General features: G+C 48.2%; 1 protein-coding gene across 1 annotated transcript; it reads right to left on the bottom strand.

Annotated features, from left to right (window-relative positions):
• Positions 1 to 9,978: 9,978 nt before the first annotated feature.
• FKBP4 (FKBP prolyl isomerase 4) lies at positions 9,979 to 18,168 on the bottom strand. Its single transcript, XM_083181012.1, is given in 12 exon segments — positions 9,979 to 10,609; positions 10,783 to 11,022; positions 11,137 to 11,218; positions 11,220 to 11,323; positions 11,566 to 11,633; positions 11,636 to 11,648; positions 11,748 to 11,838; positions 11,919 to 12,075; positions 14,285 to 14,405; positions 14,711 to 14,853; positions 15,336 to 15,479; positions 17,652 to 18,168. Coding segments are annotated over 12 exon segments (1,365 nt in total). The 5' UTR covers positions 17,740 to 18,168; the 3' UTR covers positions 9,979 to 10,495.
• Between the last annotated feature and the right edge of the window lie 987 nt (positions 18,169 to 19,155).

Below are 19,155 nucleotides of genomic sequence, written 5' to 3'. Positions count from 1 at the left end.
AGAGAGACAGTCAGTAGTACAGCAGCTGGGGGAGTGAGACGCCTGTATTGTGTATGGAGAGACAGTCAGTAGTACAGCAGCTGGGGAGTGAGACGTCTGTATTGTGTACGGAGAGACAGTCAGTAGGACAGCAGCTGGGGGAGTGAGACGTCTGTATTGTGTATGGAGAGACAGTCAGTAGTACAGCAGCTGGGGAGTGAGACGTCTGTATTGTGTACGGAGAGACAGTCAGTAGTACAGCAGCTGGGGGAGTGAGACATCTGTATTGTGTATGGAGAGACAGTCAGTAGTACAGCAGCTGGGGAGTGAGACATCTGTATTGTGTATGGAGAGACAGTCAGTAGTACAGCAGCTGGGGAGTGAGACGTCTGTATTGTGTATAGAGAGACAGTCAGTAGTACAGCAGCTGGGGAGTGAGACGTCTGTATTGTGTATGGAGAGACAGTCAGTAGTACAGCAGCTGGGGAGTGAGACGTCTGTATTGTGTATGGAGAGACAGTCAGTAGTACAGCAGCTGGGGGAGTGAGACGTCTGTATTGTGTATGGAGAGACAGTCAGTAGTACAGCAGCTGGGGAGTGAGAGGTCTGTATTGTGTACGGAGAGACAGTCAGTAGTACAGCAGCTGGGGAGTGAGAGGTCTGTATTGTGTATGGAGGGACAGTCAGTAGTATAGCAGCTGGGGAGTGAGAGGTCTGTATTGTGTATAGAGAGACAGTCAGTAGTACAGCAGCTGGGGGAGTGAGACGTCTGTATTGTGTATAGAGAGACAGTCAGTAGTACAGCAGCTGGGGAGTGAGACGTCTGTATTGTGTATGGAGAGACAGTCAGTAGTACAGCAGCTGGGGAGTGAGAGGTCTGTATTGTGTACGGAGAGACAGTCAGTAGTACAGCAGCTGGGGAGTGAGACATCTGTATTGTGTACGGAGAGACAGTCAGTAGTACAGCAGCTGGGGAGTGAGACGCCTGTATTGTGTATGGAGAGACAGTCAGTAGTACAGCAGCTGGGGAGTGAGACGTCTGTATTGTGTATAGAGAGACAGTCAGTATTACAGCAGCTGGGGAGTGAGACGTCTGTATTGTGTATGGAGAGACAGTCAGTAGTACAGCAGCTGGGGAGTGAGACATCTGTATTGTGTATGGAGAGACAGTCAGTAGTACAGCAGCTGGGGAGTGAGACGTCTGTATTATGTACGGAGAGACAGTCAGTAGTACAGCAGCTGGGGAGTGAGAGGTCTGTATTGTGTACGGAGAGACAGTCAGTAGTACAGCCGCTGGGGAGTGAGAGGTCTGTATTGTGTACGGAGAGACAGTCAGTAGTACAGCAGCTGGGGAGTGAGACGTCTGTATTGTGTATGGAGAGACAGTCAGTAGCACAGCAGCTGGGGGAGTGAGACATCTGTATTGTGTATGGAGAGACAGTCAGTAGTACAGCAGCTGGGGAGTGAGACATCTGTATTGTGTATGGAGAGACAGTCACTAGTACAGCAGCTGGGGGAGTGAGAGGTCTGTATTGTGTATAGAGAGACAGTCAGTAGTACAGCAGCTGGGGAGTGAGACATCTGTATTGTGTACGGAGAGACAGTCAGTAGTACAGCAGCTGGGGAGTGAGACGTCTGTATTGTGTATGGAGAGACAGTCAGTAGTACAGCAGCTGGGGGAGTGAGACGTCTGTATTGTGTATGGAGAGACAGTCAGTAGTACAGCAGCTGGGGAGTGAGACATCTGTATTGTGTATGGAGAGACAGTACAGCAGCTGGGGGAGTGAGAGGTCTGTATTGTGTACAGAGAGACAGTCAGTAGTACAGCAGCTGGGGAGTGAGACATCTGTATTGTGTACGGAGAGACAGTCAGTAGTACAGCAGCTGGGGAGTGAGACGTCTGTATTGTGTATGGAGAGACAGTCAGTAGTACAGCAGCTGGGGAGTGAGACGTCTGTATTGTGTATAGAGTGACAGTCAGTAGTACAGCAGCTGGGGAGTGAGACGTCTGTATTGTGTATAGAGAGACAGTCAGTAGTACAGCAGCTGGGGAGTGAGACGTCTGTATTGTGTATGGAGAGACAGTCAGTAGGACAGCAGCTGGGGGAGTGAGACGTCTGTATTGTGTACGGAGAGACAGTCAGTAGTACAGCAGCTGGGGAGTGCGACATCTGTATTGTGTATAGAGAGACAGTCAGTAGTACAGCAGCTGTTTTGAGCTGGTTTGAGGCGGGTGGATTTTCAAATTCTTTCAGTGTCCATTGGTTGAAGTGAATTAAAAAAACTCCTTACGCGTTTCATTGTACAAACAACTTTTTCAAAGGTGAAGCTCTGACCTGTATGGCTGGTTTATATACCTGTACTACAGGAAGTGCATCATAAGGTATTAGACAATTATCTATTTGATACAAATTAAGTAGCATTTTTACAATAAAAAATAACATATACAAATGATATTTATAAGACTATTTAGGAGGCAGACCTCATTCTTATCGGATTCAGTATTGAATCCCGGCGGTCGGGATCCCGGCGTTCAGAATCCCGACAGCCGAAATGCCGACAAGGGGGGGACGTGGATCGCCCCCCCTTGCGGGCTCGCTGCGCTCGCCACGCAGCGGGCCCGGTGCCTCGCTACGCTCGGCACACTAATTTATTCTCCCTCCAGGGGTGTCGTGGACACCCCAGGAGGGAGAAAGTGTCGGGATTCCGGCGTCAGGATTCTGAACGCCGGGATCCCGACCGCCGGGATTGTAACTGCATCCCTTCTTATCAATTCAAACAGAAATAATATTGTGGAGATGTATAAATTATGTCTTTTTTTTTTAATAATCATTAAGTTGGATAATTGTCTAATTCCTTATGATGCACAGAACGTTCGCTTTTACAATCAATCGGATTACGTTTTCAACATTCAGGGTGAGATTTAATAGGATGAGAGAGATTCAGAAAGTGAGAGATTCGGTAAGAAATCTCCAGTTTTTTTAAAGCAGCAATCATTTACACTGCAAAACCAGTTTGATTTTACAGTGTAAATGATTGCCGCTTTAAAACCACTGGGGATTTCTTACCAAATCTCTCACTGTCTGAATCTCTCATCCTATTAAATCTCACCCATTGTCTTTTGCGATGACAACAAATAAAAGTCACTTGTCATAGTGAGATTATACTGGCCTGAACCATCGCTGTGCTCTACTATAGGCCCTAACTCACCCAAAATCAAAGGATTCACGCAGGAAGAGGCCACCGGGATTACCCGCCGCAGGAAGATGTCCCCGGGATTATCTGCCACAAAGGGATGGACTGAAAATATCATCTTTACCGAAGTCTTTCAATGAATTGGATACATTTTTTGTCGATCAAATTTGTTGCTTGATTTAAGTTTATTCCTTAAAAAAAATAAAAATGTTAAAATAAGAGTCGATTTTGATGGGTTTTCATTAGATAGAGTGTGAGCTCCGCAGGGTAGAGTCAGTGGTATCTTCACATTGTCAAATCATATAAAGGGGAAAATAAATCAGTCGGGGATTGGAGGCATCCTGACACAGTTTACAGCCAGCAGGGAGAGATACAGTGTGGGACAGGGAGGATGAGGAGGGAGGAACGTTCTTATATTGGGGGGAAGGGGACGACCCGACCAACCACTGAGATGAAAATGGGAAAGATAAATGTGTTAGGAGGATGGAGGCAGAAGTTCTGCTGGGAGATGGATTGCAGCCAAATACACTATACAGCGTGTTGTGTTATACTGCCTTGTGCGATGTAAATGCGTGTTGTGTAATACTGCATTGTGCGACATTACAGCATGTTGTGTTATACTGCATTGTGCGACGTTATGGCGTGTTGTGTTATACTGTATTGTGCGATGTTACAGCGTGTTGTGTTATACTGCATTGTGCGTTGCTACAGCATGTTGTGTTATACTGTTTTATACTGTTTTGTGCGATGTTACAGCATGTTGTTATACTGCATTGTGCGATGCTAGTGTGTTGTGTTATACTGCATTGTGCGATGTTACAGCGTGTTGTGTTATACTGCATTGTGCGATGTTACAGCGTGTTGTGTTATACTGCATTGTGCGATGTTACAGCGTATTGTGTTATACTGCATTGTGCGATGTTACAGCGTATTGTGTTATACTGCATGTTGTGTTATACTGCATTGTGCGATGTTACAGCGTATTGTGTTATACTGCATGTTGTGTTATACTGCATTGTGCGATGCTACAGCGTGTTGTGTTATACTGTTTTGTGCGATGTTACAGCATGTTGTTATACTGCATTGTGCGACGTTACTGCGTGTTGCGTTATACTGCATTGTGCAATGTTACAGCATGTTGTTATACTGCATTGTGCAACGTTACAGCATATTGTGTTATACTGCATGTTGTGTTATACTGCATTGTGCGACATTACAGCGTGTTGTGTTATACTGCATTGTGCGACGTTACTGCGTGTTGTGTTATACTGCATTGTGCAATGTTACAGCATGTTGTTATACTGCATTGTGCAACGTTACAGCATATTGTGTTATACTGCATGTTGTGTTATACTGCATTGTGCGACGTTACAGCGTGTTGTGTTATACTGCATTGTGCGATGTTACAGCGTATTGTGTTATACTGCATTGTGCGACATTACAGCGTGTTGTGTTATACTGCATTGTGCGCTGTTACAGCGTATTGTGTTATACTGCATGTTGTGTTATACTGCATTGTTACAGTATGATGTGTGCACAGTGTGTAATGTTACGGAATATGGTCATTAGGTCTACAGCAACTAGGTCGACATGGGTTTAGGTCGACAAAAGCATTAGGTCGACAGACAAAAGGTCAACATGGTTTTTTTTTCTGTTTTTTGAGCCGACAGGTGGTATTTCATGCCCTAACATCAACTAGGGCATGGTGGGAGAATAAAATAGTGTGCCGAGCGTAGCGAGGCACCGTGCCCAACGCATCGTGAGCGAAGCGGTGCACTTCAAACTGTCCATGTCGACTGTGTTGACATTCAGGTACAAAAAAACGCGATAAACCCCATGTCGACCTTGCTGCCTGTCGACCTAGTTGTTGTAGACCTAACCACCCACACCCGATGTTACTACAGCGTGCAGCATGTGTATGCAGGGACAGCCATGATTATACGTTACATCTGCATTGTTACTGCAGACAATAGATCTCAGCAGCAGATTACAGTAATTGAGGAAGAGACTGGCATTGTGGGTAGAGCTGCGCAGCGGGCGCCTGTATCTGAACATCGCTATCCTGGGAGGAAAAACTAACAAGGCAGATAGATAATCGTACTGTGATTTCTAATATATTACCTCACCTCGTGTGCTGCAGCGCTATACCGGCGTTATACCGGAGGGATACAGAAGGAAACAACCACATTTGAGTGAGTTAACTTTATACTCACAGCTAAGTGTGAGGGTGCACCAGTGTGAGTAGTACAGGTGGTAGTAGGGGAGGTGTGAGGGTGTACCAGTGTGAGTAGTACAGGTGGAGTAGGGGAGGTGTGAGGGTGTACCAGTGTGAGTAGGGGAGGTGTGAGGGTGTACCAGTGTGAGTAGTACAGGTGGAGTAGGGGAGGTGTGAGGGTGTACCAGTGTGAGCAGTACAGGTGGGAGTAGGGGAGGTGTGAGGGCGTACCAGTGTGAGCAGTACAGGTGGGAGTAGGGGAGGTGTGAGGGCGTACCAGTGTGAGCAGTACAGGTGGGAGTAGGGGAGGTGTGAGGGCGTACCAGTGTGAGCAGTACAGGTGGGAGTAGGGGAGGTGTGAGGGCGTACCAGTGTGAGTAGTACAGGTGGGAGTAGGGGAGGTGTGAGGGCGTACCAGTGTGAGTAGTACAGGTGGGAGAAGGGGAGGTGTGAGGGTGCACCAGTGGGGGAGGTGTGAGGGTGTATCAGTGTGAGTAGTACACGTGGCAGTAGGGGAGGTGTGAGGGTGTACCAGTGTGAGTAGTACAGGTGGGAGTAGGGGAGGTGTGAGGGTGTACCAGTGTGAGTAGTACAGGTGGTAGTAGGGGAGGTGTGAGGGTGTTCCAGTGTGAGTAGTACAGGTGGGAGTAGGGGAGGTGTGAGGGTGTACCAGTGTGAGCAGTACAGGTGGGAGTAGGGGAGGTGTGAGGGTGTATTAGTGTGAGTAGTACAGGTGGGATTAGGGGAGGTGTGAGGGTGTACCAGTGTGAGTAGTACAGGTGGTAGTAGGGGAGGTGTGAGGGTGTTCCAGTGTGAGTAGTACAGGTGGGAGTAGGGGAGGTGTGAGGGTGTACCAGTGTGAGCAGTACAGGTGGGAGTAGGGGAGGTGTGAGGGTGTACCAGTGTGAGTAGTACAGGTGGGAGTAGGGGAGGTGTGAGGGTGTACCAGTGTGAGTAGTACAGGAGGGAGTAGGGGAGGTGTGAGGGTGTACCAGTGTGAGTAGTACAGGTGGGAGTAGGGGAGGTGTGAGGGTGTACCAGTGTGAGTAGTACAGGTAGGAGTAGGGCAGGTGTGAGGGTGTACCAGTGTGAGCAGTACAGGTGGGAGTAGGGGAGGTGTGAGGGTGTACCAGTGTGAGTAGTACAGGTGGGAGTAGGGGAGGTGTGAGGGTGTACCAGTGTGAGTAGTACAGGTGGGAGTAGGGGAGGTGTGAGGGTGTACCAGTGTGAGTAGTACAGGTGGGAGTAGGGGAGGTGTGAGGGTGTACCAGTATGAGTAGTACAGGTAGGAGTAGGGCAGGTGTGAGGGTGTACCAGTGTGAGCAGTACAGGTGGGAGTAGGGGAGGTGTGAGGGTGTCCCAGTGTGAGTAGTACAGGTGGGAGTAGGGGAGGTGTGAGGGTGTACCAGTGTGAGTAGTACAGGTGGGAGTAGGGGAGGTGTGAGGGTGTACCAGTGTGAGCAGTACAGGTGGTAGTAGGGGAGGTGTGAGGGTGTACCAGTGTGAGTAGTACAGGTAGGAGTAGGGGAGGTGTGAGGGTGTGCCAGTGTGAGTAGTACAGGTGGGAGTAGGGGAGGTGTGAGGGTGTACCAGTGTGAGTAATACAGGTGGGAGTAGGGGGAGGTGTGAGGGTGTATTAGTGTGAGTAGTACAGGTGGGATTAGGGGAGGTGTGAGGGTGTACCAGTGTGAGTAGTACAGGTGGGAGTAGGGGAGGTGTGAGGGTGTACCAGTGTGAGTAGTACAGGTGGGAGTAGGGGAGGTGTGAGGGTGTACCAGTGTGAGCAGTACAGGTGGGAGTAGGGGAGGTGTGAGGGTGTACCAGTGTGAGTAGTACAGGCGGGAGTAGGGGAGGTGTTAGGGTGTACCAGTGTGAGTAGTACAGGTGGCAGTTCTTCCTTTTAGGAGTATACAATTCTGATGAATGCCAAATAGTTGGGCAGATGTATTAAGCTTTAACAAATATAAATACAAGGGTGATAAGGAGAGATAACTGTCCAGCCAATCACCTGCTAACTGCCATGTTACAGGCTGTGCTTGAAAAAAGTCAGTAAGGAGCTGATTGGCTGGACGTTTATCTCTCCTTATCACCATTGCATTTATCTCTTGTTAAGGCTTAATGGTACTTGTGTAATATCTGGGCGCCCGATTTTTTCATTGCATCGCAATATAGTGGCATACAATTCATGCGATGCGATTTTTCATTGTAAAGACCCGATTTTTAATTGTATAGTCACCCATGGGTGATTTCATACCCCCACTATCCAACTACGCATGGAGTTGATGTTATATAGTGTGGTGAGCACAGCGAGCCACGCGAGGGGATGCAGAATACATGTAAAGTAATCCGCGTCCCCTCGCTGCGCTCGCCACACTATATAAAATCAACTCCATGCGTAGTTGGATAGTGGGGGTATGAAATCACCCATGGGTGACTATACAAATTAAATCGGGGCTTTACAATGAAAAATCGCATCGCATGCCTTAAGTAGTGGCATGCGATGAAAAAAAAAAATCGGGCGCCCAGATAATACATCTGCCCCACTGAAACATTCTAACAATGCACCTACTGCAACCCTACTTGAAGTGAATTTACTCCCCCTGGTGTTTCTATGTAAAATTGCAGGACATCGTAAAACTGGAATACTCCTGCGCCACCTCATGTTTCTATGCAAAACTGCAGCTACACTCCAATGGAGCTTACAATCTATATTCCCTACCACAGGTTGGGCATCATGGATGGTGTAATGGTTACATTACTGCCTCACAGCGCTGAGGTCATAGGTTTGATACCCACCATGGCACTGTGTGGAGTTTGTATATTCACCGGGTACGTCGGTTTCCTCCCTTAATCCAAAAATATACTGGTAGGTCAATTGGCTACCAACAAAATTAACCCACAGGGTGATTATACAAACTCTACACATGGTTGGACTCGAACCCATGACCTATACACCTGTATCGTTTTGGGTGTGAACCCACAGCCATGACCACTATTTAGGATGGCCACAGTGAGTCCTACTCTGACTGTTGGTCTGCCCTGTAGAATAACCAGTACCTGCTGATGCTAAAGCTTCTCCTATATTCGCCACTTCTGATGGGGCAAATTAAGTGTGTGCCCCAACTCCGGTGCAACCAGGTTTAATGGAGGACAAGGTACTGGGGATTCATCAGAGCAGACCAAAAGGAGAAACTGGCTAACAGGGCCTCACTGGGATTACACTAGCTAACGGCTCCTGAGCCGATCCTGAGGAAACCGAAATGTCATTAATATAAGAAAGCAAGGCAATATAAAATAACACCACACAATGCACAGCAAACCACACTAAGACAGAACAAGGATAAACCACCAGAAGGAACCTCGATGGGGTAAATGGGACCCTGCGGCGTGCACCCCGAATACCAGGCCCAGGACAAGCCACCAAGGCCAGTGTAGTGCAGAGAAGCAAAGGGAAACCAAAAGAATAATGCCTGGCTCCAAGAATGGAGCACTTACGTAACCAGAGATGGCAGAGGAGGGCCGCAGGAGTCCCCTGAAACAAATGACCGGATGATCCTGGAACAGAGGATAAAACAGAGCAGATGGGCAGGTGACCTGCAGGGAACAGGGAACTCCAGGAAAGAACCCAAACAGACCGGAACCAAACAAACTGACCAGAGGCAGGTGGATAGTTATCCACCGACGTTCTGTTAGCCTGGTAGCAGAAGCTAGAACTATCACCGGTGGGGCAGTGCTGCGGCGACTGCCTTAAGAAGGGCTCATGTGATCAATCACCTGGGAAAGATCCAGCCCAGCTACCCAGTCCTAATGCTGCCAGCTGAGATAACAAGATCAATAGACAACAGTCTTGTGCATAAAGCATTTAAACATATAAATGACTGCTTCTCACCTATGTAACACTTCTAGCCCATAGCCGCTACCTCTTATGTAACACCTTGTAAACACGTAAATGGCTTCTTCTCACTAGTGTTATGTCCTGGCGGGGTTTGCGTTGCTGGCCCAGGGGTCCCGAGCTCTAGACTTGAACCTTAAGAATTTTAGGGATCCAGCCTATGAGGCTGCCTGGCTGCGGTAAGTGAATTGATATGTTTGGGCAAAACATATTGCAAGAACCACATGGAATATAAGCTCTCACGAGCAGGACCCTCATACTTAAAACCCATCTTTGATGTCACCAAGGAGCCCGATTCAGACTTTCTAGTTGAGCAGCGAATTTGGCCCCTCCGCCGATGTCTTTTTCTCTGCTCATTGTCCTCAATTTGCATGTGCAGGCCCTGCACACAGCCTGTGTTCCTGGGTGGACCCCCCAGCGTTTCAGAAATCCATATGCTTGGGTCTTCTAAATTAGTGGTGAAAGAAACGGAACTATATAAGGACTGGGATGCGGACATGTGGCCTACGTCAGTTTTATTAAAATTTAAAAAAGATTTCAGAAACTCGATTGTGATAATCTACACTCCCATTTCCTGTGTCCTTTGGAGAATACATTATTGGCCTCAGGAGTAAATCCAGCTGGAGAGTAAAATAATCTCTGTTGCGTGGTGCAGACTGCGCCGATGAGACCGCTATGAATTCTGTAGATAATTATAAAGAGAGGATATACATGTATTTATTTCCTATTTACAGGATATCAACAGAATGAAACAATATTACAAACGTGAGACGGGAAGGAGAGCGTCAGATAAGGGAGGGTCACAGAACAGGATAAAAACACAGAAACTCGCTGCCTCGCAGATCAAACAATTCAAGTCAGGTTCAGGAACTCCGCTGAGCTGCTCTGTTACACAGAAATACGCTGGGGGTCCGGAGGACGCCTAGGACGATACAATGTCTGGACAGCTCCTGAAGGCACAGAGGGATCAGCGAGGGTCTGGGTATAGACGTCCAATGTCCAACGCAGGCCGGCTCGGGCTCACTGAGCCCCCTTCTGTGAGTGGTAGAAAATCCTGAGATAGAATGAGCCAAGAAGCTGGAATGGAGAGAGAGATACTCTGCAGAGGCCATGTCAGGAGCGTCTGTATGGATAACCCCGTCCTTGCCCGCCTTGGAAACCGCCAATCCTATAGACACCACAGGTGCAGAAACTCTTCTTAGAATGGCGGACGGCTACGCCTCCGGTGTTGCGGTCTCTGTCGCCCCATTCTGCCGTGTCTCCTCTGTGGTTGCGGCGTCGCACATTTCCACCTCGCTGAGCTGCTCTACGGGAGCATTTCCAGACACCTGATTACAGAGATCAGAGGTTAATGAGGTGACTTCTAATAACCATATCATTCAGTGTAGGAAGCGGGCAGCACAGCTGTTAGTATTGCCGCCTCCCAGCACTGGGGTCATGGATTAAATGATGACTTCCTTGAATGGGATTCCGATACGTGCGGCGACATATGACCACTCACCTTGTCCTCTTTCTCCGCCAACCTCTGGAACATATTGGCGTAGATCTTCTTTTCTTTCTGGTGCTGCTGGCGGATGCGCTGCTGGCACTGCGCCAGCTGTGCCCGCGCTACCTTGTTGCCTGGATACAGCTGAATGACCTTCACGAAATCATCCCTTGCCAGCTCCAGCTCATTGACGCCCATGTAGGCCTCAGCCCGACGGAACAATCCTTTCTCATTCTTGGGTTGGAATTCTAGTGCCTACAGGGGAGAAGCAAGACAGAGATAAATAGTTACCGTATCCTTCATGTGTGCAGGGATACAGTGCCCAGAAACCGCACTGATCCTCCGCCCGACCCACAATCACCCCTTTACCTTATTACACTGTTCTAGAGCCGCCCGATGCTCTCCCAGCTTCAGGTAACAAGCAGCCAGGTTGAGAGAAGCCGCCAGGAGCAGAGGACTTGGCTTTAACGTCGTCTTCGGGAGATAATCCCGACTCGTGTTCCAGCCACAGGATGATCTTCTTGTACTGAATGACCGCCTGACGGTAGCGGCCCTCCTGGAGCAAGAGGAGGCAGAGTGGCCGTCAGGTCACAGGGGAAAGCATGGCAGGGACAGACATACGAGCGAGCAGTGATAGAAGTGGCAGCTTGGGGGGCAAGTACCCTACTGTGGAACCAATTATAAAGTGGTATTTATATTAATGTATTTAAGCGCAAGTGTTTCAGACCTCGATATAGCAGCGAGATGCTCGCTGGGCACCTTAGTTGGGGGGAAATTGTCACCGCTTATGCAAGTTACCTTGAAATACTGCGTTCCGCGCTCCTTGACCAGACCTCCCTGCTCCAGCTTCTCCTCCGAGTTCATCTCCATGATTCCTTGGCCTGATTTGGAGACACGATTCATTTTACTTTACAGTTGCCTCCATCGTACCCCCAAACCGTTCAACCAATCACAAGCGCATCTCTGCGTCTCCCCCTCACCTTCTCAAAGCTCTTCAGCTTGACTTCATACTGAAGCTCCGCGTTGGGCGGGATCTGGAACGGTTCGTAGCCGATACCGCCAAAGCCGTACCTGGAACAGAGCACGTTCATGAATGACAATGCGCATTATATAACAAATACAAGAACAGTGCACCCAGGATAAGCCGTCACCTTGGTTTCAGGTACAGCACGGACTCCTCCCCTTTCTCCATCTGCTGAACGGCGGTCTCTACTCCCGGGGGGATTCCTTGGCTCTCTCCCTCTCCGACCTCGAACTGCAGATCCCGCTCATCGAAGACGCGACCATTATGGGTGCCCTGCAGGTGTACTGTACATGGGAGAGGAGATTGTTAGCTCTGTGGCTAAGAAATGTTCCCAATACACAACTATTGATATTAGCATGACCCGATGCTTTCCCAATTCTAGATTCATAAAGGCATCCAGTATTCTTCTAACACACTTATAATGACCTAGTTAATCCTGGATTTGCAATCGCAGGTTCAGTTGGGAATAATGATCTAAGGGTAAAGTACAGCCCATATAGGTTTGTATATACAGTGTTCCAGAACAGTTTCTGATACTTGTTATGATGTGCGTTTAGGACAGAGCCTCTGCTAGTCATTTATTGAATTGTATGTACGGCATAGATATAATTAGTGTTCATTATAGCACCCGCCATATTTGAAACCCCATGCAGTTCCTCTTGCCGGTCAGGGGTGTCGCTGTCTGCTGTGGTGTTTCTAGCACCCGTCTGGTTTGCATATCAGTGCTGATATACAGACCACACTGTGCTAGAAGCACTACAGCAGACAGCGACAATCCAGGCCGGGAAGAGGAACTGCATGAGTTTTAAAATAAGGCGGGTGCTAGAATGAATAATTACTACCAACAGCAGAAGGTTGTTCCAACGTTTTAGTTATTAAAACACATTGCGACCAGGGAATACTATGTATAATTATGGACTGCGCTGTCACCAGGCTCAGAAGCTCTTGGGAGGGTCATTTTCATGATATATATTATTTATTATCAGTTACTTATATAGCGCACACATATTCCGCAGCGCTTTACAGAGAATATTAGTACATTCACATCAGCCCCTGCCCCAGTGGAGCTTACAATCAATATTCCCTACCACATATACACGCACACACAGACATTCTAGGGGTAATTTTGTTAGGAGCCAATTAACCTACCAGTATATATTTGGATTGTGGGAGGAAACCAGAGTACCCGGAGGAAACACACGCAAGTACGGGGAGAATATACAAACTCCACAAAGTTAGAGCCATGGTGGGGATAGAACCCATGACCTCAGCGCTGTGAGGCAGTAATGCTAACCATTACACCATCCATACTGCCCTGTATATATAACACATGGTGGGGATAGAACCCATGACCCCAGCACTGTGTGGCAGTAATGTAACCATTACACCATCCGTACTGCCCTGTATATATAACACATGGTGGGGATAGAACCCATGACCTCAGCGCTGTGAGGCAGTAATGTAACCATTACACCATCCGTACTGCCCCGTATATATAACACATGGTGGGGATAGAACCCATGACCTCAGTGCTGTGAGGCAGTAATGTAACCATTACACCATCCATACTGCCCTGTATATATAACACATGGTGGGGATAGAACCCATGACCTCAGCACTGTGAGGCAGTAATGTAACCATAACACCATGGACATGATAGAAATCTTCAAATATATCAAGGGCTTTAACAAGATATAGGTGGGAGACATTCTTCACAGGAAGAGGAGCAGCAGAACACGAGGACACGCACTGACACTAGGGGGAGGAAGGTACAGGTGGGAGACATTCGTCACAGGAAGAGGAGCAACAGAACACGAGGACATGCACTGAAACTAGGGGGAGGAAGGTACAGGTGGGAGACATTAGTCACAGGTAGAGGAGCAGCAGAACACAAGGACATGCACTGACACTAGAGGGAGGAAGGTACAGGTGGGAGACATTCTTCACAGGAAGAGGAGCAGCAGAACACGAGGACATGCACTGACACTAGGGGGAGGAAGGTACAGGTGGGAGACATTCTTCACAGGAAGAGGAGCAACAGAACACGAGGACATGCACTGACACTAGGGGGAGGAAGGTACAGGTGGGAGACATTCTTCACAGGAAGAGGAGCAACAGAACACGAGGACATGCACTGACACTAGAGGGAGGAAGGTACAGGTGGGAGACATTAGTCACAGGAAGAGGAGCAGCAGAACACGAGGACATGCACTGACACTAGGGGGAGGAAGGTACAGGTGGGAGACATTCGTCACAGGAAGAGGAGGAGCAGAACACGAGGACATGCACTGACACTGGGGGGAGGAAGGTACAGGTGGGAGACATTAGTCACAGGAAGAGGAGCAGCAGAACACGAGGACACGCACTGACACTAGATGGAGGGAGGTACAGGTTTCTATGTTTCTAACCCTGTACTTGCTCACATTTTATTTCCAATCCTTTAAATGCCCCACCAGCACGACACACCCTACAGATGGGCCCATTAGCACTCACATTCTACCACAGCTCCCTCGTTGGGTTTGGCGTAACCCTCGCCTTTCACTCTGATCCTGCGGATAATTCCGCCATCCTCCTCCGTGGACAGATCTTCACCTTGGAAGTCAAAGAGCTCGATCTAAGGATAAAACAGTGAGTTAGTGCACTAAGATAACAGGGTAGCGGTTACTCTGGCAAAATGATGCGGTAATCAGGAGTCAAAAGCGGACATCACCAGATTCTACATATTCTGGGAGAGACTCCAAAGTTCCTGAAACTCCGCTATTACAGTCCTGGGTTTGATGCTGGAGCAAAGGGGAATTAATTAGTACCCTATCTGGAATGCAATGGCAGCGCATGGGAAACTGTGCACTACACGGCTCCTGGGCCGCAAGGCACAAAAACAGGTGTGGATTGGCCAGGCCATAGTTTACCCTCTCTTACCTCAAATATAAGTACAGCATTTGGGGGAATTTTCGGAGGACTTCCGGATGCACCATATGCGTACTCTGGTTTACAAGTAATTGTACATATTTCTCCTATTTTCATAGTCGCTACAGCGATGTCCCACGCCCTTATCACTTGACCTGGGGGAAAAAAAAAAAAAAAAATTCTTTCATTTTTCAAGATGATAAACATAATCTTATTAGTTGCTAAGGGCAACATCACCTGCCTGGACATTTAGTTTGTTTCCATGAAAACTACACCAAGATTAGCCCTTCCATCAATCAAAGTAGGTGGACTCCTATCCTCTCCTTTATTTGCATATCGCCTCTACTGGTTGGCCTAGTTACAGTGCGTTGGCTAGCCACACCCCTTATGGTGTCTGGCCACACCTCTTAAGCTTAGACCCCTACTACTGTATTCCATGGTGGGCCCTTCATGCCACAGGTCAGCTCATACTAGCCACCCTGTGATATGTATAAATGTATTCATATCCGTTTTGGCATGTAAATAAACTTAGTAACAAAGGATATAGAATCAATGTCCCAGACTAGATTGCAAACACCCTGGGTCAGACATAACAATATGGTCGCCCTGAACGTACATGGCCACCAGAATACCGTACCTTTCCCCAGGTCGAAGGTGAACTTATCCTGCCTGTCTCGGCTGGAGTCGAACTTGGTCCCGTCTAGCAGACAGCCGGTGTAGTGGACGCTGACTTTGTCCCCAATCATAGGTGTCTCGGGGCCGGTACCTCCGTTATTATTTGCTGCAGGACAGAAGAGACGCTGGTCAGCGCGTGGCGGATGCTTGCCCTCCCGCTGGAGGAGAACGCTGCTTTTTAGAAACATCCTATCGTGATTTTTTTTTTATTACAATATTTCAAGAACATTCCTGCGACCTGTTTGGCACATTGTTACAGGGTTAAGGTGCGCACACACTACAATATATTTTTAAACAAGATATTATTGGGCATATCGTCTAGTGTGTATGCACTATATTGTTAATGGTGTGTGCGCGCGATTTCGTTAACGATATTGCACATGAATCAAATTGTATAGTGTGTGCGCACCTATAGAAAACAATCTGCTCTCAAACAATCAGGTGTCCTGTACCTGCGTGGCCTGTCACTTGGACCTTACTCACGTACCAATACAATGAACCTATTCTGTTTTTTGCGCAACATCACAATTCAGCGCAATGCTTGTTTCCCTTCTGCCTGCTTAAAACAATGTGAGGAAGGACTCACGTTCCCAAGCCTGCAGGCAAACGGAGCCCTGCAAGAAGAGGGCCATTGTCTGTGTGTCCGTCCACAACCTTTCCTCTCATCCCATTACTATTCCGTAATAACATCTTTATGGAGGGTTGTTGGGGGTGGAACTGACATAATTAGAAGGCGTAACAAAGAACGGGCATGTCCCCCCTCCCCAGAATCCGCCTGTGTCCCACAACTCATTCCTTCTATAGTATCCGACTTGCTTAGAATCCCTTATAACACTTGTTTAAATGGCTGTACATTTTCTATTATAAATAGGGGTCTTCTTTACTAAAATGTATTGCTGTGAATTACCAAAAGAAGTGTTGCCATACCCCATAGGATAATGAGCACTATTGTGCAAATTGGGGGCCACTACTGGCGTTTAAAGAGTGCAGCAATGGCAATTAGTACCCTTTGCCGGCAATTTAATTCCAACCTATATATAGCCCATTTTAAAGTTAAGAGGGGGTCCTAGAAGTGTATCAGGTTTCCTATCACTAGGTAAACAGCAGTTAAGCTGTGTACACACAGGGGGGGGGGGGATGTGCGCTCCCGTGTGCAGCCCCTGATGGTCGCAGGTGCTTGCTCCTGCGATCAGCTGTTTCCCTGCCTCTTCCCCCAGCAGAGTCTCCTGTTCATCAGCGACCATCTCTGGTCACTGATGAACAGGAGACACTGAGCAATATATCAGCTTCAGAATATAAGCTCTGACGAGCAGGACCCTCCGCCCGCCTGTGCTTTCCCTTACTTAAACCATCTTCCAGAACACCAAATCCTGCGGGTTCTGCCCCCCGATACTTATGTCGGTGTCCTCTGCTGATGCAGCTATGGGTATGTGCCCTGTGTGTGTCCTCTATTGTATTCACCTGTAAATCACAGTTTTGATTCTTCATTTATGTACTCTGGAATTGGGCGCTGCGGATCCCTTGTAGCGCCATATAAACAAAGGATAATAATTATACTGCCTCTGGTACATGTGTGCCTAATTATAACTTATCCTAGCAGGTAACTTTAGGTGAACGCTTCAAGTAACCGAGAACTCCTGAAGAATCCCCAGAACACAGCGTGAGGACATCATGATCTATTGCTTCCCTACAATGTGTTTCCCAGGCAGGGGATGCGCTGCCTCGTCCCTCCCTGGGAGATAAGTCCTCGGAGCGGGGAGCTTGGCGTGCTGTCGCCCAGACGCTGGGCCTGGGAGTACTGGCTGGCAAGTGCGACAAGTCTAGAACAGGTTTATATAACCACCCATGAGTTACACCCCAAAAGGCTGACGCCCCCCCAAGGGAGTAAACACTCACACCCAATGCCCAATTAAACGGCTCCAAGCCTGGCATCTGACACGTGGATTATAAGTAACGTGGACTTATTATACGGACTGTGACCAGCAGGAATGATAGGCTGGGAGACTCCGATAACTCAGGTGACCCAGCATAGTATTGCCCCATAGTTACCGAGCCATGTGTTGGCCCGCAGGAACCTCCAAAGTGTACCTAACCCCCAACTTCTCTTGCATCAGCAACTGGCCCCATACTTATGGAGGGATTATATTTAAAGGGCTTTAGAACCAATGATTATATATAACGCTCCTGTATACCACTGATCTGCTAAATTATATATATATATATATACACACACACACTGCATGCAGCCTGTGTATATAGGGGTCACATAAAGCCTTACCTTCAGGACCCCCTGGTCCCCCCTTAGGGCTGATGTCTATCCCCTCCATAGAGACACCCTGAGTTCCCTGCATCTCCTCTGCTGTCATTGTGCAGCGCTCTTCCAGGATGGCTCTCAGTAGCACTCCAGGTGGCTGTCTCTCCGGCTCAGGCTCGGTCTCTGGGTGCTGCACAGGCTGTCTCTCCCCCTGGGCTCCGGGTGGTGCAGGCTGTCTCTCCCCCTGGGCTCCTGCTGGTGCTATGCAGTGCACTATGGTGCTGGCTGCAGTACAGTACAGGGCCGGAGATAACCCGGGTGCAGCGCCGCCTCCTGCACTGTCAGCACTGGGGAGGCGGAAACCTCCGGCACATGCTAGAAGCTTCCAGTCACAGCTCAGCCTGCAACATTGTATCACCCTGCCTGCGCCACTGCCGCTAACCGTATTATCACGTGTCGACACCTGCTTCCCCGCAGAGGCGCTAACCGTGTCACCCAGGGCCCAGACCTGCTCCACTGCCGCTAACTAGTCTTATCACCCTGCGCCACTGCCGCTAACTTTGTCACCTTGCGCACAGACCTTCACCACATCCTAACTGTATTGTACTGTAACCAGACCTGCGCACACTGCCGCTAACCATCTCACCCTGCACCACTGCTGCTAACTGGGAGATAAAGTGGAAAGAGATAAAGTACCAATCAGTTCCTAACTGCCATTTTCAGACTTGGGTCTGTGATGAGCAGTTGTGTGCAGAGGGCAGCTGTGGGGTAAACCAGTTTGCAGAAAAAAACCATTTGTGAGCCTCTTGGCTGATCAGGGAGAGAAGTAGAATACAACTAAACCTTGGAGAGAGATAAAGTACCCGCCAATCAGCTCCTAACTGGCATGTTACAGGCTTAATCCTATAGAGATTGTGCAATCAGCACAATGTTGTTGGGATGTGCTCTAAAAGATGTGGTATCCAGTCAACACCAAAAGGTCGACATGCACATCAACACGTGCAAAATGTCGCCATGGCAACGGTCAAAGCATGAAAAGGTCGGGTGGATTTTTCACGATTTTTGGGGGACTTTTTCACGCTTTACCACCCATATGAACACCGATTGGTGACAGTAAAGTAAAACGAAGCGTGGTACATTATATCAGGGTCCACGTCCAGGTTGTCGACATTTACAATAAAAAAAAAAAAATAATTCATGTTGCTTTCACCTTTTGCTTGTGTCGCCTTTTTTGTTATAGTCGACCTTGTGCATGTTGGCTCTCGGTGGTGACCTATTAGCGCTCCTGGAATACGCAATTCCGCTGACAGATGCTAGAGATCCAGGAGGCTTGGCATGCGGTAGGGATGGACATGGCATTGCCATGTTTCTTAACTGTCCATGATGGTAGTACTTTTACCATTCAATGGTGGCCTTCCGATGTTTCTCGCCATCGAATGGTAAACATTTGATGGTGATTCGATGGCCTCGCCCCCCATGCTTCTGCGCTTTTTTTTTTTATGCTTATGCACAAATCATATTAATGTTT

The sequence above is a fragment of the Crinia signifera genome, chromosome 4 (assembly GCF_055691185.1).
Source record: "Crinia signifera chromosome 4, ASM5569118v1, whole genome shotgun sequence".
Classification (NCBI taxonomy): domain Eukaryota; kingdom Metazoa; phylum Chordata; class Amphibia; order Anura; family Myobatrachidae; genus Crinia; species Crinia signifera.
The sequence above is the reverse complement of the archived record's forward strand: the minus strand, read 5'-3'. Positions and strand labels throughout refer to the sequence as shown.